The following is a 26642-nucleotide window of genomic DNA, read 5'->3' as shown; positions in this document are numbered from 1 at the left end:
TCCACCGCCGCGCGGGACTGGTACGCTGAGCTCCCGGAGGGTGTCCGAGATTTGGTAGACTTGGCAGGGTTCAGGCCCTTCTGCATTGGGTTGTCACGTTGTTCCGCCAGGAGGACACTGATGGCAGCATTGGTAGAGAGATGGTGGGACACCACCAACTCCTTTCATTTCTCTGCCACTGGAGACATGACCATGACGCCTCTAGACTTCGCTGTGTTGACTGGCTTGGACATAGGAGGTTGGCCGATCCCCTATGATGAGGATATGGGCGAGTGGGAGGCCGCTTGGATGTATCTATTGGGGGCTCGCCCGCCTGTTGACAGGGTTTCTGGGAGAGTCCGATACACTTGGTTCTCTTCCCACTTTCGGCGGGCGGAGATGGTGCCCGAGACTCCTGAGGAGACGGAGCAGTACGCCCGTGGTTTCCTTATGTTCCTCTTCGGGACTACCCTGTTCGCCGATAGAGGGAACACAGTCGGGCTATACCTGCTGAGCGCTCTGGTTGACCTATCACAGGTCCATCGATATGACTGGGGTGGCGCCGGCCTGGCTACCCTTTACTTTTATATGAGCGCGACCTCCCGCGGGCGGGAAGATTTACTTGGTGGCTACTGGAGAGCCTGGGAGGTACTTTTCTGTCCCCTTGATTTACATTTCTGCTTTTCATTACTTGTACATTGCACTCACAGCGCACTTTTACAGTCTGTATTTTGCTCTCAGCATTTCGTACTTACATTCTGCACTGCTTTTCTCAACTATGGGTCTATGTATACTTCCCAGCATTAGCCCCAGAGTTAGAGGTGGCAGGGCTTCCCATGACCCCATACTCACTAGTGTTCGAGGGCCCGCACCGGCCGAGACCCCGAGAGACCCTCATTTACCTGCGACAGTACTTTGACACTGTGCGGCATTCAGAGGTACTTCAGAACTTTCAGTTCCTTTCATTTTCATCTTTGATTTGCTCTGTATATTCCCGATTTCTGATTGGTTTATGCATTTATCATCCGCAGATCTCATGGCAGCCTTGGACGCCCCTGGGTGATGGTCTCCGACTTCAGTATACCGGAGGGTCGGACATCTCCCAGTATAGGGTCCTGCTCGAAGGGCCGGTTGGCAGGGCATGGTTCCTGGGGGAACGCTTTCTGCGTCAGGTATGGGGGTATCTTTCTCAGGATCCTCCCGCAGTACCCCCAGTCAGTATGCGGACTGCTGACAGGCTCTCTTACTCGGAGGTAGTCGGCGCTATGCTGGGTAGCGATGCTTTACTATATCTTGAGGAGGGGGACTACGCCACTTACCGTCACATATATTTGATGCCTCCATTGACGGGAGCTCGCACCCCGATGACGAGGCCTGCCGGTATGTCATCCTCGGGCCAGGCCCGAGCTCAGGCTGCAGACGCCCCTTCTACTAGTAGGGCTGGTACATCTAGAGGTGGGGGTAGACCGGTTCCTCCGATTCCGTCGACTTATCCTCATCCTGGATGGCCAGATATGCCGACTGAGTTGATGGCGTGGCAGTATGGGGCTATCTCTCCGACCCCGATCCCGCTAGAGCCTCCGATGCCCAGTGATCGATACGCCATTGATCCTGACTCACCGCTGGTATGCTCCACTGTTTTTCATTCATCATTCAGATGTTTAGACATTCTTTTGTTCACTGATGATTATGAGCTCATATTTGCAGCCACCGCGAGGGTACATGGAGGAGGTGGTTAGACTGGTGGCCACGCTCGAGGGCATGGTCCTGCGTAGGGAGGCACAGTTGTCTGTCGCGGGCATTCAGGTACCTTTCAGTTTTCTGGCATTTATCATACTTCTGATGACATGCTGATTTCTACTGCATCGATAGACTACTTGTGTAGAGCACATCTGACACACACCCCACTTGTACACTGTATTTACATGCACCCACTTCACGTAGCCTTTGCTTGTATCTGCATCTGATGTATATATTTGGACTGATGTATTTGAATTGAACTTTTTGTTTTCAGATGCCTTCATGGTCCGGTCAGCCGCAGGCCAGGCCACCTGGGCCTCCTTGGGGAGCTGGGCCATCTGGGCCTTTTTAGGGAGTTGGGTCACCCGGGCCTTTTCAGGGGCGGGGCCATCCCGACCTTTCCGAGGAGCCGGGCCATCTAGACCTTTTCGAGGAGCTCGAGGAGGGCCTGTCCGCAGACGCAGGGCTCACGTTGTAGAGGCGGAGCCTGATGAGGAGGAGGAGGATGTTGAGGAGGAGGAGGAGGCTACCGACCGTCAGTCAGAGACATCTGCTGAGGAGGGGGGCTCCGGTCTTGGTTCGGGGAACAGAGGCGAGGCTGAGGGGGATCCTGAGGATGACAGCTCCGACTCAGATGATGATGATGGTGCAGAGGTTGTCCCGCAGAAGAGGATGAGGAGTGCTTCTCGTTCCCGCTCTCGAGGACATTGATGCTGTTGTTTCCTGATTTATTTTTTCTTTTTGCTAGTAGTTTGTAGCACTTTGCACATTGTTAGGCAGTTTTATTTTTTGTAAAACTTGTACCTTTGTTTGTTGTAAAGCATGATGGAATGAAACAGCTTTTGAAAAGGTGTTTGTATTTTAAACTTTAGCATCGTATCGCATCATTTTATTTTGCATAAAAATGAAATTGAATGGTAATGTGCATTATGTAATCACCAAGTCAGGTAGTGAATCGACGCAACAAACTAAGCAACTCAACTTACTAAGATATAACAGAACCTTTAGCAAGTTTACAACTCGATAAACAAAATGCAATAACGTTGACAACGCAAATAAACAAGACTTAAACAAAGATTGCTTAAACAGAGCGCAATGACTCGAAAACACGTCCGCTCGACAAACAACTCGATAAGCAAAACAACAACTCGATAAACAAAACTCAGCAATAACAGAGTGTACTTCGGGCGATCCGGGCACCGGAACGCATCCGAAACGGAGGGAGATGAAGGCCTTTGACTCTCCCGTTGCATGGAAATGCTTGAAACTTTCCCTCGAAGAGTAAAACAGGGCCAAGGAGATACACTGCAGCATTGCCGGCCACCTTTGGGAGCCGGCCGGCCAATTTTGTGGAGAGAGACAGCTGGCCGGCCATTTTTGAAAAAGAGAATGGCTGGCCAGCCAGAAAAGGTGGCCGGCCGGCCACTTATTCCTGCAGCCACCTGATTTTTGACACGTGTCCCCGTGAATAGTGTTTTTCCCTCTATAAAAGCCTCAACTTCGGGAACATTCATTTCATCTTAGTTTTACACAAAGATGGAGGCGTTTCTCGCGAAAAATCTCACATCTTGGATCTCTTCTCTAGATGGCTCGGAAAAGCTGAACTTCCGGGGTTTCGGCTTGAATGCACTATTCACGCTGAGCCGTACTCCGCTACAGTTCCCTTTTCTCCATGCCGCGGTAAGATTCTGGAATCCAGTGACGCACGTTTTTAGCTTTGGCGGCCAAGAGATGTGTCCCACTTTCGAAGATTTTCAGGTTTTGATGGAGTCTGAATGCTCTGAAGTGATCTTGCCCCAGCTCCGTTTTGGCCATGCTCAGGCCTTAGGGCGGATGTGTGGGCTCACGGCGCATGACGCTCGATCTCTGATCTGCAGTGGGGAACTGGACATCCTCGGCTTGATCCATCGTTTTTCCGACGCCGGTGACCGCAGCAACCATTATTGGCAGGGTTTCCGGCAACACGCCCTCTGCTTGTGTTTGTTGTCTCACTTTCTGCTTTCCTCGGGCTTCGGCGGGGCTAGCATTTGCCTAATTGAAGTCGCCCAAGGCTTGAGAGAAGGAAAGAGCTGTATTGCCATGACCTTGGCCGAGACACTGATGGGCTTAGATTCTGTCTATTGCCGGGAGGCGACTAGGTTTGCTGGGAGTTCACTGCTGCTGCAGGTAATGTTTCCCACCCGACCTCACATATATATTTGCTCACATCACTCGACCCTCAGGCTCGGTTTTTCTCACAAAACCCTTGTCTTACTTTTCTCTCATCGTACATCTCTCTGTTCTTTATTCTCTCATTTTCCATCCCTCCCCCAGGTATGGTTAATGTACAAGTTGCAGGTTGTGGACTCTTGCCCGGCCTATTCAGCTCGAGGCTACTTCTTTCGACAGCGCCTAGTCAATGCTCTTGACGAAAGGTGGTAGTTCGATTGGATATGCAATTTGTCCGCAGACGGCATTGCTTGGCGTTGTCCTTGGCTCAACCTCCCGGTAATGAGCTATAGTATGTCCCGGCTGATTGGGATCCAATTGATTGGTCTAACCCACTGCGTATTTTATTTTTCGTTCCGATTTCTGCGTCAGTTTGGTCATGATCAGACCTGCCCACCGGAGGGGATTGAGTACCCAGCCGCTTTCCCGATCCGGGGTGCACACCTTGCCCGATATGCCACAGCATGGAGGACTAGAGAGCTCCTGGCCCCTGCTTCTGCTTTCAGTTGCACTTTGTCCGACGAGTGCTTGGATTGGCTCAATGAGGAGGCACAGGTTGGTCCTAGCTTGGCATCAGATGCTTCGTCCAGCTCTGGGAGGGGACACAGAGATACTTGATTCAACTATGCCCCAAATTTATTGCTTATTTAGCATTTTCAAGTTTTCTTTATGAATGTACTAAAAAGGCAACCTCGATTGTAATGCAAGAGCAGGAGAACTCGGTTTTGAAATCAATGAAATTGAAAGTTGTGGTACTGAAAATTTTCCGCTTTTGGTCCAAAAATGGTCTTAGTCGTAAAAAGATTAATTTGAACAAAGTCGACTTTTATTAAAAATTTTCAAAACTATTTTCGATGCGGATCAGAACTGGACACGCCGAAGATCTGTCACTGAGATGCACAACCCCAGATCCCTGAAACTGGAAAGTTGCCCCTAGTCTGAAGAACAATGCGGCACTTCATGGCAACGGATAGTTGCCCCTTGTCTGAGTAACTTTGCACCGTCGCGGCAACGGAAAGTTGCCCCTAGTTTGAACAGCACTGTACCGGAGATCGCGATAAATGCTGATGGATAAAGATGACTGAGATGATTGAAATGGACAGAGTTGATCGGGGAAAAGTTTATGGCTGAACTTCAAGGTGAAGTTGCCTACGTATCCCAAAGATGGGAATCAAGCCTTACGTAGTTCAGGCCCGGGTTCACTCGAGTATTTTCACTCTCCTTTTGCGCTCTAACTTTTGCCAAGGCCGCCCTTTGCGGGTTTTCAACCTTGCGAGCTCAGTTTTTATATTTTCTAATTTTTTGTGACCTGACTTTTGCCTAGGTCGCCCTTTCGAGTTTTCGGCCTAGCGAGCCTCTCAAGGGTAATATTTCTTCAACTTGTCCATATTGATCGGTTGTGAGAACTCCAAGCCATCTAGATCCATCAGAACCACAGCTCCACCTGACCAGATAGCTTTGATGATGTAAGGACCAGTCCAATTGGGTTTGAACTTGCCCCTTGGGTCGTGGATGGGAGCTCGGTTGTCTTTGAGCACCAAATCTCCTTCTTTCAGGTTCCTAGACTTAACCTTCTTGTTGAAAGCCCGGGCAATTCTGCGTTGATAGCCTTGGATGTGGTACAGTGCTTTCAGTCTTCTTTCATCAAAGAGCATGGGTTCTTCGAATCTGCTTTGCTGCCAATCTACTTCGGCTATTTGGCACTCAGCCAATACTCGTAACGACGGAACCTCAATCTCAATGGGTAGAACAGCCTCCATTCCATAGACCAATGAATATGGAGTCGCCCCAGTAGAAGTTCTGATTGAAGTCCTGTAGCCCCACAGAGCAAATGGCAGCTTGTCTGGCCAATCCCGAAAGGTTCCCACCATCTTCTGCAGTATATGCTTGATATTCTTGTTGGCGGCCTCAACCGCTCCGTTGGTCTGTGGCCGGTATGTAGATGACTTATGGAAAGCCACATTGTATTTTTCCAACAAGTCTATCACTTCTTTCTTGAAGTGGGAACCATTATCTGAAATTATCTCGTTTGGCACCCCGTAGCGACAGATGATGTTGTTTCTGATGAACTTTGCGACGTGCGACGCCTTCAACACCGCATATGATTGGGCCTCGACCCACTTTATGAAATAATCTATCGCTACTAGGATAAACTCATGCCCGTTTGACCCCTTCGGGGTAACAGCTCCGATCACATCAATTCCCCAGACTGAAAAAGGCCATGGCGAAGTCATGTTGTACAGCTTTGACGGCGGGATGTTCATGCGGTTTGCATGAATTTGACACTTGTGGCATCGCCGAACAAAACTAATACAATCCTCCTCCATGGTTGACCAGTAGTAGCCCTGTCTGAGGATCTTTCTGGCCAGCATTACTCCATTCATGTGTGCACCGCACTCCCCCCCATGGATGGCTTTCATCAGGCGTTTCGACTCTTCGGCTTCTACACAGAGCTTATGCATTCCCAGATGACCCCTTTTGTACAGCTTTCCCCCGCAGATAATGAACTGAGCAGCCATTCTTCTGATGGCCCTCTTATCCTTGGCATTTGCCCCTAGTGGATACGCCTCCTTTTCCAAGAAGTTCCAGATGTCGTAATACCAAGGGTTGCCGTCTTGAGCCTCATCTATGGCGGAAATCGACTCGTATGCCGGCGCAAACTTTTGATCAATGATGACTGGACGCATCCGGACTCCGGACGGGATGTCTATCATAGAAGATAGAGTTGCTAGTGAATCTGCAAACCTGTTGTTCTCTCTTATGAGGTGGGTGAAATTTAGCTTCTCAAACCGAGGAATTAACAAATCCAAGGTTTGGTGGTAAATTATCATTCTTTCCTCCTTGACTTTCCAGTCTCCTTTTGCTTGAGACACAACAAGGTTCGAGTCCCCAATGACGTCCAACCGTCTTACCCCTAGTTCTAGGGCTGCTTCCAGGCCAGCAATACATGCCTCATACTCTGCTTCATTGTTGGAGACTTTAAACCGAAGCTTGAATGCTAAAGGGATACGGGAATCGTCAGGCGCTATTAGCAACACCCCTATCCCATACCCATACTGGTTTGACGCTCCGTCAAAGTACATCGTCCAAGTTTCATCTTCGACGTGCAGAATGGCTTCATCTGGGAATAGATACTCAACCGCTTCATCCCCCTCAACCGGGTGGTCGGCAAGGAACTCCGCTACCGCTCTCCCTTTTACTGACTTGCGCGTTACATACTTCAAATCAAATTCGGAGAGCAACAGCAGCCAACGAGCTAGCCCACCCGTAAGTGCTGGTTTCTCGAAGAGATATTTGACGGGATCCAAACGCGAAACCAACATTACAGAGTGAGCTAACAGGTAGTGCCGCAGCTTCCTGGTTGCCCATACCAAGGCCAAACAAGCCTTCTCCAGCGGTGTATAGCGGGTCTCGTAATCCAGCATCTTTTTGCTCATATAGTAGATGGCTCTTTCCACTTTGTCTTCTGACTCCTGCGCGAGCATGCAGCCCATGGTAGTCTCAGTTACCGAAAGGTACAATATCAACGGTCTCCCCGGCTCTGGTGGTGACAACACGGGCGGGTTCTGTAGATATTCTTTGATCTGCTCAAAAGCTGCTTGACATCGGCCGTCCCATTGGAATTTCTTTCCTTTCTTCAAGAGACCAAAAAGTGGTTCACAAGTCAAGGTTAATTTAGAAATAAACCGTCTTATGAATTGCACTTTACCCAGAAAGCCTCGCACCTCCTTTTCAGTCCTTGGTGGTGGCATTTCTAAGATGGCCTTGATTTTGGAAGGGTCGACCTCGATGCCCCTTTGTGTAATCAGAAACCCTAGCATCTTCCCCGCTGTAACACCAAACGTGCATTTCTGGGGATTCAGTCGCAGCCGAAACTCTTTGATCCTTTGAAAGAATTTTTGTAAGGCGGTGTAGTGGCCCTCTCTTTCTTTGGACTTGACAATCATGTCGTCCACATACACCTTGACCTCTTTATGGATCATATCATGCAATATTGTAGTTGCTGCCCGTTGATACGTAGCTCTAGCATTTTTCAACCCGAATGGCATCACTCTATAACAATATGTACCCCACGGGGTAGTGAACGCAGTCTTCTCCCGGTCTTCGGGTGCCATTACTATCTGATTATAGCCTGAGAAACCATCCATAAATGAAAGCAAGGCGTGTCCTGCCGTGAAATCCACCAATTCATCAATGTGTGGCAAGGGAAAGTCGTCCTTCGGACTGGCCCTGTTCAAATCTCTGAAGTCTACACAGACCCGAATTCTGCCGTCCTTCTTTGGCACCGGAACAATGTTGGCCAACCAAGTTGGGTATTCAGATACCAGCAGGAACCCTGCGTCAATTTGCTTGGTGACCTCTTCCTTAATTTTGAGAGCCCAGTCCGGGCGAATCCTTCTGAGTTTCTGTTTGACAGGGCGGGCCTCAGGATCAAGAGGGATCCGGTGCTGTACAATCTCAGGATCGATTCCAGGCATGTCTTCGTAGGACCACGCGAAAACATCTTTGAAATCTTTTAATAAAGCGACTAAGCGCTCGCGCTCCTCTGAAGACAACGTGGACCCGATCTGGACCAGCCGCGGGTCCTTCTCAGTACCAAGTTCACAGTAGTGATTTCATCCATTAAAGGTTTAACAAATCTTTCCTGCTCTTGATCAATTAACCGTTGCAAAACTGGGGGAATTTTTCCCTCGTTGTTTTCATCAAAATTTTGAAAATCCTGATTTAAGCAATAAATCAAAGGCACAGAAAAATACTCAGAAACCACATCCACATCATTCTCATTAAATATTTCCAAGCCGTCAGATTCCTCTGTTACAACAGACTCAAAAGAAAATGAAAATGACGACCTAGACAGGACTGTGGTATCCGGGTTATCACCCCCAGGAATACCGGACTCAGACTCAGTCGAGCTGGAATCTGATTCCGACGCACAAGATTCGGTGGAATCAGATTCCGGCTCACTACCTGACCCGGAGCTGCTAGATAAAAAGCCTTCTTCATATTGCCAGATGAGAGAAGGTGCGATAGATGCATCCAAGATCGGCGCTGGAAAGCCCGCAACTATTTCATCTCCAATCATAGAAACCGAAGAGTTATCCCCCAAGCACTCTTGGCCGATCGGAGGATCTGATAGTAGACACGCCAGTGCTACCCCCATTTCAAGCTCTGTGCTCTCAAGATCCACTGTTCTACACTGCTCAACCTCAGTTGGTGGGTCTGTCTGCGCTTCGGCAACGTCATCCCCAGATAATTGTATGTCGAAGAAGATTTCAAAACCAGGCACGCGCTTCTTCTCCGCGTTCAGCCATGGCTCTGGGAAGCCGCAGAATGGAAAATCTTCCCCCTCCCGGACGAAGCGTCCGTTTAGGGTACCCTAGATGGGCCTATGCATTAACTCAAATGGCTTCCCAGCCTTCTTTGCCCTGGCCCTTCCGGCCATTTCTTTCCCTTTTCTCACCCAGTCCTCTTTTGTGGGCAGATAACCCAGTCCAAAGGCGTGAGGGTTGTGTGGCACTTCGGCCAACACTGAGACGCCCTTCCGGCCGCTTCTCCCTAATCCCATCCCGGGAGTATGTTTTAGCTTGTTCATAAGGTAGATAGATTGAGCACTAACGTACATACCCTCATTCACAGCCATGACATTCTGTACAATTCGGGCCTCCGCCAAAGTGAACCCCGATAAAAACACATCCTCCGTGCCGTGCTCAACCTCCAAGACGGGTGTGGACACTTCCGGCGGTGGATGGATTGATGAATTCCCAAAAACGATCGCTACCCCTTTCCCGTGAGGGTACTTTAGCATCTGATGTAGAGTGGAAGAGACTGCTTTGACCTGGTGCAACCACGGTCGCCCCAAAAGTAGGTTAAAGGTTGCGGGAACGTCCAAGATATGAAATTCGATGCTGTGTTGTCCTGGACCAACCTTGGTTTGAATTTTAACAGTCCCCATCACTTCTCTGCTGGTATTGTCGTATGCTCTGATCACTTGGGTAGTTGGGACGAAGTCCATGGGCTTCAACCCGATTGCATATGCCGTTCTGGTCGGGCAGACATTAATCGCAGACCCGGTATCAACAAGTACCACCGGTATCCACTTATCTCTACACTCCACAGAAATATAGAGAGGTTTATTATGATTTGTGCCCTCAGGCGGTAGCTCCTTGTCCGAAAAGGTTAATGCCGGGGAACCTCCTCCCGGAAAAACCAGCCCAACCAGCTGTTCAGGCGTGGTGTCTATGGAGAGTTTGGACTTGTCCATGGCAGATAGGACAGCCTCCCTATGTACTCGTGATGCCATTAGCAGTCCCCAGATGGAGATGTCTGCTTGTATCTTTTTTAACTGTTTCAGCACAGCTTCCTCTTCAATCTGCTTCTCCTTCTGTTTCTCCGCTTCTCTATCCTTCCCGGATGCCTCGGGTTGGTCCAGGTGTGGGGGTTTGAAGTACCGCCCACTTCTCGTCATATGGTCAACCTCATCGAGGTACCAAGTGTCATCCGGTTGATTATTCCCCCAGTCTTCATCCGTGTGGGCAAGACATAAGTCATCGTCTTCCCACCACATTCCATCGGCAGCCAACAGACACCTGTCTGGCTTCGGTTTAGTTGCACTCGCAGTATTCCCTGTCCACATGCTCGCAGCATTCTCTATCTTCGTGCACACAGCACTTTCAGTCCCCTCAGGGCCTTTAGCTTTCCTAATTCTCTCAGCCTCCTCAAACTTTTCTCGTTCCAGCTGCATCAGTACAGCTGTTTGTTCAACAATTCCCGTATCAATAATGCCCAAATCTCGAGCGGAATTCTTAGCACCGGCGCTCTCCGGTGATACAACTTGACTTTCGGCCATTCCGGCCACAACTGATACTTCTGCCCCTGCCGGGCTCTGTTCTGGTTGGGCTTCCCCCACTGCATCTGGTTGATCCTCGAGCCATCCAGTGACCTCCGCTGATCCCTCATAATCATACCAGTTGATTGACGCATCCCCCGGTTCCTGGTCATCGAAAAATTGCAAGTTGGCATAGTCCTCCTCTACGGCTGTCAGATCATCTGCCCATAGCCCATATCCATCCCCCCGGATCATGCATAACTCTCCTGTCTCTGGCAATTCTATACCTAGCCCAATTCGGCTCGTTGATAGGATGTACTTGCTTGGATCATAGGCTCCCCCAACAAAATTCTGTCCAGTCCCAGATTCAACAATCTCATTCTCTCCCAAAATCTGCCCTGCCCTATCTTCGACGGTCACCACCGTCGGTTCTGGTTGGGTTTTGGAGATGTCCACCATGCACAAGAAATCAGTGCAGTCGGGGAGGAGCACCTCCGGCTTGGGTAGGTGGGTGGGCGTAATATAGATGCTAGGATCGTAAGATGCGACCACAGTCTGGATAAAATTGATTCTATTGGGAGAAGGAGCTTGGTTATGTGGTGGGAGAGGGTTGGTTGTGACATTGGGTTTATCAGGAGGCGCGATCACCTGTTTGTCAATAAGATCCTGGATCTCATGACGCAATCTGTAACACCGGTCGGTGTCGTGACCGTGTTGTTGGTGATACGCACAGTATTTTGCTGGGTCATAAGAGGGGGGGAGTGGATTCGGTAATGGCTTTGGCTCCAGGGGTTTCAAATGATTTTTCCTGATCAATATTCCCAGAACTTTGGTCAGGGGCATATATAGTGGGCTAAAGGTTCTTTGGCCTCGCGGTTGGAATCTGTTGGTTTGTGTGTTGCTTCCGGACGCGCCGGAGAAGGGTGTGGCAGCCATGGGCCTTGGAGGGGGAGGGGGAGTGGTGGTGACCATACTAACTTCCGAGGCTCTCGTATTTGCAGCGCCACTCGGGCCCGCATTGTTGTTACGGTTGAAAGTCCTCCTCGGTTGTTCTCTGTCGTGGTCAAACAGACCTTGTTTCATTGCATCTTCGATTTGCACCCCCATCTCGTGTAAATCTGCGAAAGTAGGGAAGGGGACTACAATCATTCTCTGCATCAACTTTGGGTGGAGATTGCGCACAATCATCCGGATTTGATCTTTGTCAGTGGGCCTTAAAGTCATCATTGACGCCTTTGCCCTCCATCGGATCACAAAGTCCGAGAAAGTTTCTTTGGGCTCTTGCCTTGTCGTTTCGAGATCACGAGTTGTGATCTCGATCTGAGTGTTGTATGAATATTGTGCGACAAAGGCCTCAGCCATTTCATCCCAATTCCTTTTCACTTCATCTTGTAACTTTGCGTACCAATGGGCGGCCACACCCGACAGGGTTCGGCCGAATAGTGAAAGCTTCTGTGGTCGTGTTAGGCCCATTGGCCGCAAGATGTCTGCAAACAGTCGGAGATGGACCATGGGGTCGCCGGACCCGTCAAAGCGGTCAATTTGTGGCATTTTGAACCTATCGGGGAGTGTTACGGCCTCCTCGGTATATCCGTCTTCGATATCCGGCATAGCCTTGACCCCTTGGGATTTCTTGAAGAGCTTCTCCAGTTTGCTCAATTTCAGAGCTGTATGATCAACCTCGACCTCGAGGGGAGAGTCCGGGTGATTGGGTGTATGGACCTTGGACAATTGTGGCGGAAGCGGGGGCGGAGCTGGCCCCGTTGGAAGATTCGTGTCCTCTTGCAGGTTCTAGATAGTCGGCACAGTATTCTGGGTGTTTGGAGGAGCGTTCTGAACAACAGGTGTCTGCTCAGGTAATGGAGCGCTCGCCGGAGGAGGAATTTGTTGTGAAGCAGATGCTGTATTCTGTTGTTGCAGTCTAGTAATCAGCTCAGCCTGCTGGGTCATAATTTCGGCCTGTTGCTTTAGCGAGTTCATCTCGGCGAACGGCATCCTGCTGCATGGCCCGCATGGTTTCTTGCATTTGGCGCATCATCTCCTCAACTCCTGTTGGTGCCGTCATACTGTTTTGATTTGTCTGAACTACTGGCAGATCTGTCTCAATGGGGATCTCAATCCGACTGTCCACCGATGGGGGAAACCACTGTTCTGGTGATCTTTGTTCAGATACACTGCGCTTTTTCTGCTTCCTTCTGGTAACAGGGGGTAGAGAATGGAACACTGGCTGTCCATCGATTAGATCCTCAGATCGATGGAGTCGACGATCTCGTGCCCAAAGTGCTTGGGGAATGCCTGCTGGGTTGGAAGCAATTGTGCTAGAACTGACCTAGCAAAAGATAAATAAAGCGAAAAGGAAATAAATAAACAGATAAACGGACAGCATAACAGCTTAAAATAAAATGCATGACACACAGCCGGGCATAATCAACACACAGTCAATAAGCTGAATACACACTGTCCTCAAACACTGATTATTATCCCTGTATCACTGTCCCCTAAAACAGAATCTGATATCCGCAGATAACTAATTCTCAAATACTGGCTGATGCCCGCAGGCCTGATACCCAAACTCATGTACTGAACTGATGCCCGCAGGCCTGATACTGACAATACTGAACTGATGCCCGCAGGCCTGATACTGACAATACTGAACTGATGCCCGCAGGCCTGATGTCCAAACTCATATACTGATACATGCATTCCTGTAGAGACGCACTCTAAAGCACATAACAGATAAGTGAGAGCCAAAACACCCCTATGTTGGGGTAGGGTTTCCCTGTCCTATTTTGTCAGGAGCTAGGGTTTCACTACGCACACAGCGGTTTTAAACAACCTATAAACGGGTAAGCAACCTGTCCTAATTTGGAATGGTCACTATGGATCCGAATATGCACTAGGTCGAAAGGTCAAAGAGGGTGCCCCGGAAAAACCGGGGTTTGTGTTCCCATACTGGCAGAGCCCACAACCGGTCAGCCTTATGGTCATGCCTTGACAAGACAAGCCTCCGGCAAACCGTTCAGGAATAGCAGATGGCAAACACGGTGTCCTAGGCGCACCAATGCAAATGCAATGCAAAGAAACACACAAGTATAGTCAAAAACAAATATCACGAGTTCGAGTCAAGTTCTCTAAATCCCCAACAGAGTCGCCAGAAACTGTAACAAGCCCGCGGGGGACCTCGCTACAGCTCGGACTCGACTTTGTAGTCACGGTTCTAAGTCTGAACCAAAGAGTCCAAATCTGGCAAATTGTTTTTGAGAAAACAGATTTTTTTGAAAGAAGTGCCAAACATGGACTGCTTTGCCAGATACAGAGTCGCCACCTAAATATTTTATTTTGGGAAATTTAGGAAACCCTGACTCGGTGCCAAAAGGCCACGTGTCCGTCATCACCAAAGTTGCCTCGGCTCGGGAACTTGGGTACGATTGGGGAAGGTCACTTCGTGAGCACCCCCGCTCGCCCGGTTATAGACCGGCCTCTACTAACCATGATATCAATTTTTGAAAACTTTGTGTGTCCTTAAACCGGTTATTAGCCTAGGTTACTATGTGATACGCACAACATACAAGTATAGACCGGGTCGCCTGAATTGGAACGAAACATTTCATGTTTGTTTTTGAAAGAGGGTTCGCTACTCGCAGGTAGGCTTGAAACATTTGATGATTTATTCCAATTTAAGTAACCCAACCTTCACCCACAGGCATTCAGGCAGTTATATCACATAAACATATAGCCTCATGGTAAGCATGCTATTCATGGCAGTCACTCACACGCATGCAAGGATGCTAAAGCATAAAACTCACCGAGTACTCCAAGCTAAAAAAAGAAGTTTATTAGAAATCATGCATGATCCTAAATATACAGAAATGCCTAATGCAACACATGCAAAAATGCAACTATAGCAGGCTCGGCTATTCTAAACATGGCATATGGAATGCTACAACTAACATGTATTCAATTTGGAATTGAAATACAAATGCAGTTAGTATGATGCGCCGAGCCCGGTGCATGCAATACAGATGAATGATGCAAACATGCTGTCGTACTGTATGCTAATTTAAATATGCCCTAATCTAACCATCATAAGCGGATAAATAAAAGGGAGAAAGACGTGGGGTTGGCAGACATACATCACACTCACGCACACTTATTACAGTTGTGCCCTCGCGCAGAGGGTCCAAATAAATATACAGTCCCAAATAAAAGAATATTACAGTCCGAATAATATACAAATTCCTAATTAATTAACAAATTAACTAAGAAAGTAAATAAAACTGGCGTGCAAGCCAGGGACTGCCTCGCTTCTGATGGATGATGCATGTCCGGGTTGTCTTGCACGGAAATCCACCGGGATGCCCCAATTAGCCTCTGTTTAGCAGTTATTCTTGAAATGCGTGCCAAGTCCCGAAAAATTGTTGATTCCTGATTTTGCTGCAACAGAGAGCAGGAAAGGGGCATAGCAATGTATTTCACAAATATATGCATACCTCGATCCTCGTGCCACCAATCACGCATACCGAGGCATGATGGCCGAGGAATCGAAATGCACATTTCAATATAGGATGAATGCACATGAAACACAATAAAACCTAACTCCATCATGGATGATCCGGAATGTCGGTGACTGGGAAATTGAGACACATCCCGTCACTCGGAGTACGGAATGTATCTCGTTTCCCGTGCTCGGGCTAACTCCTATCCCGAACACGATGCAATATGCATGACATGCATGAAATGCAACTAAAATACAATCCTAACATACACAATGCTATGGAATGACGTGCCTCGAAATACGTGCACGCGGGCACGCAAACCGAGAAAATGACAGAATGTGATCTAAGATACAACCTAGTATGCACAATGCTGTAAAAAAGAGATGCCTCAAAATGCGTGCACACGGGCACGCAAACCGAGGTGATGACATGCGCAATGCAAATGACATGGAAAATGGCATATAGAATGCAACATGGACTTATACTAACATGAGAGAGCCTCAGCCACACTCACATAAGATGTCGGTGGATGAAAATGAAGTGCCTCGAAATGCGTGCACACGGGCACGCAAACCGAGGCAATGGCATACGCAATGCAATGGCATGGAAAACGCAACATGGACTTATACTAACATGAGAGAGCCTCAGCCACACTCACATAAGAAGCTGGTAGATGAAAATGAAGTGCCTCGAAATGCGTGCACACGGGCACGCAAACCGAGGCGATGATATATGCAATGCAAATGACATAGAAAACATGATATGGGCTTATACCAACATGAGTGAGCCTCAGCCACACTCACATAGGATGCCGATAGATGAAAATAAAGTGCCTCGAAATGCGTGCACACGGGCACGCAAACCGAGACGATGACAGAATGCGATGCAAATGACATGAAAACATGATATGGGCTTATACCAACATGAGTGAGCCTCAGCCACACTCACATAGGATGCCGGTGGATGAAAATGAAGTGCCTCGAAATGCGTGCACACGGGCACGCAAACCGAGGCAATGGTAGAATGCGATGCAACGACGTAGAAATGGAAAGCAATCATTCTAATAGAATTTCAGCAATGAAATATGGGGTAAAACAGTCCCGAAATGAGGCGAAATGACATCAAATGCATGGAATAGTCCCGAAATGCGAATTTTGGCACCCGAAATGGCCTATAGCTATACCAAACATGCATAATATGGACATGGAATGTAAAGACAGAAGCAAGGCAGCCCCAAAATTATAATTTTACCAGTACAAAACATGGCCAAACAGCAAACCAAGATAGGGCAAAACTAGCATGCAAGAAATGGCCCTAAACATGGGATTAAGAAGCAACTCATAGCTGCTGGCCCCAAACAGGTTAGGGTCCTTCAACAATGTTGAAGAGGGACCCAAAATAAGACTATTTACAGTTTATGGCAGCCCCAAAAACAGTATACAAATATATTAGAAATGCAATGCAAAAATGAGGCTCAAAAGTGGCTATAACATGAGGTATGCAAAATATTCACCAAACAGCCAAAGACCCTTAATGAAGCATGTTAAGAAGGTCAAAATAAGACTATCTCTAGGCCTGTAAAATGGCCAAAAACAAAAACATGATAGGCTAACTAAACATGCAAGAATGGGGAATAAAAGAGAGATATAACATGAAGTGGCATATGGAGGTCCCAAACCATGAAAGGCCCTAAATGAAACATGAAGAATGGACCAAAATAAGACTATTTCCAGAACTGTAAAATGGCCAAAAACAAAAGTATGGTAGGCTGCCATAGCATGCAAAAATGGGACCAAAAAAGGAGTATAAAGGGAAGTATAACATGGAAGTCTCAAACAGTGTTGAGCCCTTCTTCAATGTTGAAGAGGGGCTCAAAATAAGCCTATTATGAGTTTACAACATGCTCCAAAATAAATCACACACAAGCTAAAAATATCATGCAAGAAAATGACCTTTTAGAGGGATAATGAAGCAAGTGCAAGATGGAGGGATCAAACAGGGTTGAGCCCTTAATGAGACATGAAAATGAGCTCAAAAAAAAAGATACTTTCAGTTTTGGTCGGAGCTCAAATGTATAAGAAGGAGAGGCTAAGAAATATTGCAAAGAAAAGCTCAAAAAAGAGAAAATGGTAACTCACCCTTGGAGACAAGTCTTTTGTTGCTTCTTGGACCAATTTGCAGCTCCTTTAGCCTTTGAGAAGCCCTCCTTGTTGCTGGAAATGAAGTGGTGATGGTAGAGCTTGGTGGTGATGAAGAAAACAAGGTGTAGGACTTAAGGTTTTTTAGGAAAATGAGAAGGATGGAGGGAGATATGGATCTTGAGGCTTGAAGAACAAATTTTCTAACCCCTAAATGTGATATGGCTTGCTGGTTATAAGGACCAAAAAGGGGGTGTAAAGGTGGGAGAAAAGGAGGCCAACTTTCCCCCACAAAATATCCCCCGGATATTGATATTTTCTGGGGGATAAAGCTATACAGTGCAAGGATCTCGGCCGGCCAGTTATTTTGGTTGCAGGTGGCCGGCCGGCCACACCCCCTAGCCGGCCGGCTAGGGGTCAAAAGGGTCAAGCTGATTTAGTGGCCGGCCACCACATGATGGTGTCCTCCCATGTGTGTACAATACAACCCTGTGGTTAAAAGTCCAAGAAAGTGGCTCAAGGGTGTTCAACATTAGCCCGGAAGGAGGGGTTCAAAAGGGTCAGGTGGAATTACTGGCCGGCCACCAACTTTTAGGATCCTCCCAAGTGTGTACATCACAAATATGTGGTTCAAAGTTCAAGAAAGTGGGCCCAGGGTATTCAACATTAGCCCGGAATGAGGGGTTCAAAAGGGTCAGGTGGAATTACTGGCCGGCCACCAACTTTTAGGATCCTCCCAAGTGTGTACATCACAAATATGTGGTTCAAAGTTCAAGAATGTGACCCCAAGGTGTTCAACATTAGCCCGGAAGTGTGAAAAACGGGCGTCGGAGGGCGTCGGAGGATGTATAACTAGTTGCTGCAACAATTACTGGCCTCCCACCCTTCAGTGACCTCCCCGGTGATAAAACAGAGGTACCTGGCAAAAATGAACGAAAACCGTTGCAAAACGAATGTTCGGGGACCAAAACGCGCAGTTCAAGGTCCCGAAAATGGGCTGTTAAGCACCGAAAGTGGCATTCGGCCACGAAGTGGGTTTCTCAGACCCCAGTGTCCCTCAAAAGGGAGAAAATAAGAAGTATGCCAAAAATCAGAACAAACGGAGATGGTTAGGCGGTCCCGAACCGAGGCACACGGCCAACGATTCCGAAAAACCGGAAACCGGACTCCGAAATGGGCAAAATGGCCTACGACCACGAAATGTAGCCCACGGCCACTGAGAGATGGTCTACGGGACCTCTCCCTCCCCTCAGGAAAAGAAACAAAGAAAACTGAGCCTGGTTCGCAAACCGAGGCAAAGCACAAAAGAGGATTCGGAAGTCCGGAGGCAGGGCTCACGGCCGCAACTCTGAAACTTCTGAACGAGCACATTATGCAACATCACCAAGCGCTCAATCAGTGACGTCTGAGTCTTAAGGTCGGTCAAAAATGGGGTGTCTACATACTCCCTCCACATCCATGTGGACTTACAACAATTACATAATGCAAATAAAGCTAGAATTAAAGCAGAAGCAAGACAATAAGATTGAAGATGCTAAGGATTCACCTCTTAAAGAGGATGGGGCTTTTTTTGTTCACAAACTCTCTTTAAGGTCCCTCAAGAGTTTCTAAGAGTGTTCTTTAATATCCAAAGTCCTTTGTCCAAAGCTTAGGACCAAGCTTTAATGGAGAATTTAGTGTTAAGGTTGAAGGAGGTAGGTGGGGGGCAAGAAAAGAATGAGAGAGAGCTCTCAAACCTTACTATCCATTAGGCAAGCTTTTTTCCAACCCTTTGAAAAGAGCTAGCAAGCTCTATATATAGAGCTCAGGTCACAAATATATGAGATATTTGTGGTAGGTAAGCAAAAAAAAACTAAAATTCTCAAAAATGCTCTGTACCCAGAACATTCAATTAGCTGAGCTTCTTGGTGATCTGCCAAGTGCTTTTATGGTTGGCCATCATTTGGTGTCCGGTCAGCTAGTGGGTACATCGTCAGATTAACAAGAGCAGGTTAGCCTGAATTGAAGGAAGAAACAAGTATTTTAGAGGATTTTATCCTTCCCATTCACTTCCACTATATTCTTTGCCCTGTCTGTTTGAAAGAATACAATGCTTTGATTTTGAAAATATGAGCTTCAAAACACTGTGGTAGCATTTGGAGTTGCACCACCAAAACTCATTTTGATAGAGTTTCCATTTTGGTCAAAAATTTTTTTGTCCAAAATAGGTCATTTGAGGGTTTAAAGCTTGATCCTTAGAACTCTTACCGTGGAACTTACAAAGATACACCTCTCATTTTCATCATCGAGAACTCAAAAGGGAGTGCCCAAGTCTAAGGCTAGTCAAAAATGGGGTGTGTACAGTTGGAAAGAAAGATACTTGACTAGGAACCCGAGCACCTAACTCATACTCTCAGATCAAAACTATCATGTCAGCCATCGTCCTATGGTAGTCCTAAACATGTCTACGAGGAACCTATGCCAATAAAGGAAATCTAGATCAATACAGTCACAAGGCAAAGAACAATGTAGGGATAAGAGTAGTGAAATAAGAAAGCTACATGTTCAAGTTTGGTAGGCAGATTAAAAGATACTATGGCAAGCTCCGGAATGTCCATTGCTACTGTACCACCAGCTACCATCACTGAAATGGCGATAGGCATCACTGCTAAGCCCTCTACAGCAGCAACAGCTCTAATATCTCCATCTTACCCTACATCCGCAATTGGGGCCTAAACTAAGTCTTAACCCACATCTATCGGGGGAAAACGACATAGACCACTAAGATGAGCCAGTCTAACTAGTGGGCCCATCAGATGATCTCAGACGTACCCCATGTAATCGCCCTCAACCAGTAGAACTGCAACATTAATGCCTTACATCGCCTTGACTACTTCCTTTGTAGTATAACTGTCAACGCCCAAGACTCTCTCAGGAACCTCTACCAGAATATAGGCCTCCAACATCTCCAAACACTAGCAGTAGACCCGTTCAGACAAATATCATACCCTGCAGTACAAACACTCTAGCAAGATTAGTTGCTCAATGATCGCCCATACAATGAGATACTAACTGATGTCGGCCACGTTGACACCGGTCCAAGGTCTCCACATGACCTTAAAGAGAAATTAGTTCAGTCAGAATAAGGAATAGGATGATCAAAGAATAAGGACCAAACTGGAAACAGGGAGAAAAACTCATATGCTAAGTGACAGCGTCAAAAAAAGCTCCACACTCACTAAACGTGGAAAAGAGATGAGACAACTCTAATAACGGTGGTGATAACAGATAATGCATGGATATACCTCAGAGGTAATACCCTATATCTCTGGAGCAAGCACCATGAAGTATTCGAAGCATCACATCTACATGACAAAATAGCAAATGAGCACAAGAATGAGAGAAGAAAACGGAAATGCAAAGGTAGTGAAGAAAGGCAGTACCTCCTAGAGGCGCCAATGGCCACCTATAATAGTCCCCTGGTTACATAAAAGGGCACTCGCGTATCCGTATAGTGTGGCGAGGGCTGCGCTTGTGACGACCCTGACATGCATGTCATTTTTGTATATTATTTTATTCATAGAATTTGCATAACTATGTGTTTAATTTTGTACATATCTGTTTGCTTATGGAATATTTGTTAGAATATTTTAAATCAGAAATTGAAAACTCAAACAGATTCAGAAACCAAAATTGGCAAGTTCAATAGGCTAATTAGAATATTTGGGCCTTGTTTAGGAACAGGCCATTTTAGTAACTTTTTGGTTTTTTAGCTAAAATATGAGGTAAAAAAAAACTAGTATGTTTGGAATGACTTTTTAGCTTTTTACGAAAAAATGTGTGAAAAGTAAAGAGACAAGGGAATCTGTGACTTTTTAGTTTTTTTAGTAACTTTTTGACTTTTAAGCTAAAACTATAACATGCCAAATGAGGCCTTAGAACCATATGGGAAGTTTAATTAAAAATTGATTTAGATTAAAATAATTAGAATAAATTAATTAGATTTAAGCTTGTTTAATTAAGACTTAAGCCTACTTAATTAGCCTAACCTAATTTATTATTATATATATTTGTGTGTTATTAAGAGTGTTTGAGTTCACTCTTCAACACTTTGTGGCTGAGATTTTAAAGAGATAAGTAGAGAGCTTCAACTTTTAGAGAGAGAAGAAGAAGAATTGTGAAGAGGAGAGGAAGAATTGAAGGAATTAAGCTAGCAAATTCTCAAATTCAAGCTTTATGTAAGAATTACAACCATAAGCTTTGTAGATAATCCATCTAGTGTTGAATTCATGAAGTAATTAGAGTGAGTTTCATATAATTGTAAAATTGATGTGACTTGCCAGTAAATCTCAACCACACAATGTAGCACTCTAGGAAACTTTAGGAAAAAATCACTCTAGAGGATCCTTGGTGTTGTAAAGAAGAATGTTAGAACCAACTTGAATATAGTGAACATGAGTTAATTATGGACATGCATGCATATTTTATCATCTTTAAGCTTGATTTTCCAAATATTCCTACATTCATGGAGCTCAAACTTGTTATTCTTAAGGGTTCTTCATAATTCTGCACTCACCACGTCATATATTCATATGTTGAAGGACAAGAGTTGGTTCTTTTACATGCATAGCAGAATTATGGGAGTTTTGGGTTCTTGTTTTGAAAATTGAAAGAGATTTTGGGTCTATGGTTTGAAAATGATCATGAGTTCAAGAGTTATAAAGTGTTTGAACATGTCTCTATCAACCATGCAAGCTTTGAACTAAGAAATCCACGTTTTGAGACTTGAATTCTATTCTGGAAATTTTAGAATTCAAACACTTTGCTCGAGCGATAAAGTTGTCGCTTAAGCGGACTTTGCATGCAATCAGCTTTTTTACAAAACTTTGCACTTGGCTCAAGTGACCAAGTGTGCACTCAAGCGAACCCAGCTTTCCATTACACTTGGCTCGAGCGACCAAGGGATAGCTCAAGCCTACTTTGACAACATCCAGAACTTTTGCAGACCATGTAAACCGCTCGAACGACCAAAGGTGCACTCGAGCGAACACCCTGTTTTGAACTATTTTTGAAAAATATTCGCATGAGCATGGTTTCATCCCCATGTTCTTTTAGGCATCCTTGGGCATTGTTTAGGCATCATTAATGATGCAGTAAGTTAGAAACACACTCAAGAAATTGAATAAAGCTATAATGTTTGTCTAGTACATGTGTTTCAATGTGTGTCTTTGCTATGTGTTTTGTGTAGGTGGTCACCCGAAGCCTAATGTCTGTACAAGCGCACTGTGAGTAGTATCTTTATAAAGATATGTTCAAATGTATTTTGAATTACTTCAAGAATCATACTTGTGAAATGTTATTTGAATGAATGAATGAATGAATGTTCGGTTTGAAAAGTATTTGTGGCATCCTTTAGTGAGGCCCTCATCTGGGGAAAACAATACCATGGCTCTTTGTTTATTGGAATTACAGAGATCTCTGATGTTAGACCTACGTGGACCCTTTGTTTAGACCTACATGGTCCCTTTGTTGACCTTAATGGTCCCTTTGATTTGGCCTTTAGGTTCCTTTGCTTTGGTCTATTGGATGTACCACGCATGATGTATGATTATTAAATTTTCGATATGACAAATGCTCAATCGTGATTCGTTTTGAGATTAACAAGTTATGTTTGTATTGTGCTGGACATCATTCATCTAACCCTTTTATTCTGATATTACTTACTGGGCTTTAGCTCACCCTTTCTTCCTTATATACATGTAGGTAAGCAAATGCATCGCCAAGTCTAGAGTTACCTTGGGAGTCCACCCTTTCGTGAAGCTGCTCATGAAGTGCCTCCGTGATGCAGCGTTACTTGGTCTCAAGAGAAGCCAAGCTTGTCAACCCTTTCTTTTTGTTTACTTTTGTCTTTGTTATTTGAAGAACCTTGTTTATGTTTGGAAGTTGTGAAAGATGTTTAAGTTTGTTGTAATTGCATCTATGTATGAAGTTTGAAGTTTAATATATATATATATATATGAATTTGTCATGTTTGCACCGCTTAATGGACTTCTTTTATATTTTGTTATTACTTCCGCCAAGCCCCGTTTATGATTACTAATAATTTGTTTTTGTCTTTAAGGCCGGCTAATCGGGGATTATTGGTCGGTCATGGCCTAAACTGCTAAGGGCTGGTTTGGGTCGTGATAACGCCACCCTAGTCATAACTGTGAACCTGGCCCATAACAACCATCGTTGCAAGTACGACAAATGGACCTTGTTCTCTCTATTCACGAACAAGATGTTTTAGAATAGGAACAACAAAAAGCCACGAAAGCAAAGAGTCATACAGAGAAAGACTGTTAGATGCAAGCCATGAAGGAGGAAATGAGTTCTTTGCAGAAGAATCACACTTATGAGCTTGTTCCACTTCTAAGAGGCAGGAGAGTCTTGAAGAACGAATGGGTGTATAAGTTGAATAAAGATGGTAACGGTAAACTATTGCAGCATAAAGCTCGCTTGGTGGTCAAAGGTTTTGGGCAGAAGAAGGGAATTGACTTTGATGATATCTTCTCCACGGTTGTGAAGATGACTTCCATTCGAGTAACTTTGGGATTAGGAGCTCGCTTGAATTTGGAAGTAGAACAGATGGATGTCAAGACTTCCTTTCTCCATGGTGATTTGAAGGAAAAGATCTATATGGAGCAACCAGACGGATTTGAAGTTAAAGGGAAACAAAATCTAGTCTGCAAACTGAAGAAGAGTCTCTACGGCCTAAAGCAAGCGTCGAGACATGGTACAAGAAGTTTGATTCATTCAAGGTGGATCACGAGTACATAAGAACGGTAGCAGACCAGTGTGTATATTTCCAAAGATTTTCGGATGGAAACTTCATTATCCTACTGTTATATGTCGATGATATGTTGATCATCGGACAAGATATTGCTATGATTAACAAGTTAAAAAAAAACTTGTCGCGGTATTTTGACATGAAGAATTTAGGCCTAGCACAACAGATTTTGGGCATAAAGATTGTTCGTGACAGGAAAGCCAAGAAGATATGGCTATCACAAGAGAAATATGTTGAACGGGTGATTGAAAGGTTCAACATGAAAGATGCCAAGCCAGTCAGCACACCACTGGCCAACCATTTCAAAGTGACAAAGCATTCGTGTCCCATGACCAGCTCTGACAGAAAAGAAATGGAGTCAATCCCCTATTCCTCTGCAGTAAGAAGTTTGATGTATGTAATGGTGTCCACTCGACCAGATATTGCTCATGTTGTTAGAGTTGTAAGCAGATTTCTTTCCAATCCAGGGAAAGAGCATTGGGAAGAGTCAAGTGGATTCTGAGGTACCTTAAGGGTACATCTAAAATGTGTTTGTGCTTTAGAGGAGCTAAACCAGTCTTGGAAGGTATACTGATTCAGCTATGGCAAGCAATCTTGATGGTAGGAAATCTACATCAGGATTTATGTTCACTTTCGCTAGGGGAGTTGTGTCTTGGCAGTCTAAGCTGCAAAAGTGTGTTGCTTTATCCACAACCGAGGCAAAGTATATTGCCGCAGCGGAAGCTGGGAAATAGATGTTGTGGTTGAAGAGGTTTCTCCAAGAACTAGGACTAGAGCTGGAAAAGTTCACGATACATTGTGATAGCCAGAGTGCTATAGACCTGAGCAAGAATTCCATGTACCATTCTCGCACGAAGCACATTGATGTTCGGTATCATTGGATACGCGAAGTGATGGAGAAGCAGTTATTGGAACTAGTCAAGACCCACACAGATAAAAATCCAGCTAACATGCTTACAAAGGTGGTCTTGAGAGACAAACTCGAAGTATGCAGGGACATTGCTGGGATGGACTACTAGTAAGGATCCTACTCCCCATAGGTGTGGAGGGAAAGAATTGTTGAGCATTCCACACCATGTGAACCACCATGGAAGTCAAGAATGGAGGCTTCAGATTTGCTGAAGTTTTTTCAAACCTAGGGTGGCTGTGTTAGTAGTTGTTTGTTAGCAAGTAGAGGTTGGCAATGGTAGTTGGTTGTTGGCAAGTAGCTCTCCTGTTTGTGTATAAATAGGGAGAGCTGTGAGCTGAGTTAATCAAGCAACACAGAGTGTATAATCTGTGTATAAGAGAGTAAATTCTATAGAGGGTTGTGAGGTGTGAGTTGTAATCTCCCTTCTGGATAATTCTATAGTGAGAAATATCTCTCCATGGACGTAGGCTATTGTCGAACTACATAAATCTCTTGTGTCTCCTTTCTGTGTGTATGATTAATTTTTGCGTGTCCTTAATCCTAACAATATGATCACAGTAGCATTGAGTCAAGTACAATTTCCTTAGTACTTGATTTTCCAATGTTTACCTTTTTGTGTGTATATAATCTTTATCCTTACTTTTTGATCAAAATTTACATTGATTTGGATTTGTTCTTCAGATTTAAATAAATTCATTCCCTTGAATGCAAATATAGATATAGATATAGATATAGATATATATATACATATATGACAAAGGCTCATGATTGATATTCAATAGTATATGAAAGGGTGACAAATACTTGTTTTATGCTATGACATTTGTTCGAAGAATTTTAATGTTTCTAGAAGAGCTAGATGTGATCAAATGGGGTTTTTTTTTTTTGCCTTATGTTAGTGCATTTACTTCCCTTTTGATGATTCAAAATGAGGAGTTGACTGAAAGGCATACCTTACAGTTCTATGCCTACGAGGGTGGTAGTGCATACATGTTTGGAAAAAGTAATACGAAAAATTTGATAGGAAATTCCATGATTAATTGTTTGCTTACTTCTCTTGACTCTTCGGGACTTCGGCTGTTTTTGAAGGAGAGTTGAGTTTTTGTTTGGCTCTTCTATACCTCTTTTAAATTAAACATGGGTCGAACGATTAGGTTCATGTTATTTTATTCATGATATAGCATGCTAGTATTTGGTATTTGGGCAGCTTCAGAGATGCTGAACGATAGCTTATCACAAGCTGCTAAGCTTGAAAGCAGCACCCATAAAGTACGTCAAAATGTGCATTAGTGTGGCTGGGCCTGTTGTGGAATATGGATGTGAAATTTATTTTCAATATATTGAATCCATAATTCTTAGCATTTATGTTCTATGAAGCTAACTCATTTGATGGTGTTTCAAACTTGTACAAGTGGCATATTAATAGCTATTAACCCTTTAAAGAGGCTGCTTCATTTATATAACCATCATATGATGGAAGAGTATATGGGGGCAGTGTTTGGCGAGCTATACCCTCTACTTTTTACTAGTTAAAATA

General features: G+C 45.2%; 1 protein-coding gene and 1 long non-coding RNA gene across 2 annotated transcripts in view; both read left to right on the top strand.

The window, feature by feature from the left end:
• LOC145821125 (uncharacterized) overlaps window positions 1–23397 on the top strand; it is a 35968-nt gene extending 12571 nt beyond the window's left edge. The window contains exon 2 of the long non-coding RNA XR_014363164.1: window positions 23130–23397. This is a non-coding gene — a long non-coding RNA (uncharacterized LOC145821125). The remainder of the gene's footprint in view (window positions 1–23129) is intronic.
• Window positions 1019–1865, top strand: LOC145821124 (uncharacterized). Its single transcript, XM_082917695.1, has 2 exons — window positions 1019–1604; window positions 1687–1865. Exons 1-2 carry the CDS (start codon window positions 1200–1202, stop codon window positions 1831–1833), a joined length of 552 nt encoding a protein of 183 aa, XP_082773821.1. The 5' UTR covers window positions 1019–1199; the 3' UTR covers window positions 1834–1865.
• Window positions 23398–26642: the final 3245 nt, after the last annotated feature.

The sequence above is a fragment of the Camellia sinensis genome, chromosome 3, assembly GCF_055761805.1.
Source record: "Camellia sinensis isolate YWXY chromosome 3, ASM5576180v1, whole genome shotgun sequence".
NCBI lineage: Eukaryota > Viridiplantae > Streptophyta > Magnoliopsida > Ericales > Theaceae > Camellia > Camellia sinensis.
The sequence above is the reverse complement of the archived record's forward strand: the minus strand, read 5'-3'. Positions and strand labels throughout refer to the sequence as shown.

Coding starts and splice junctions, on each gene's coding strand:
- LOC145821124 (XM_082917695.1), top strand. CDS start 1,200: ATGCGGACTGCTGACAGGCTCTCTTACTCGGAGGTAGTCGGCGCTATG. Junction 1,605..1,686: donor TTGATCCTGACTCACCGCTG/GTATGCTCCACT, acceptor TCATATTTGCAG/CCACCGCGAGGGTACATGGA.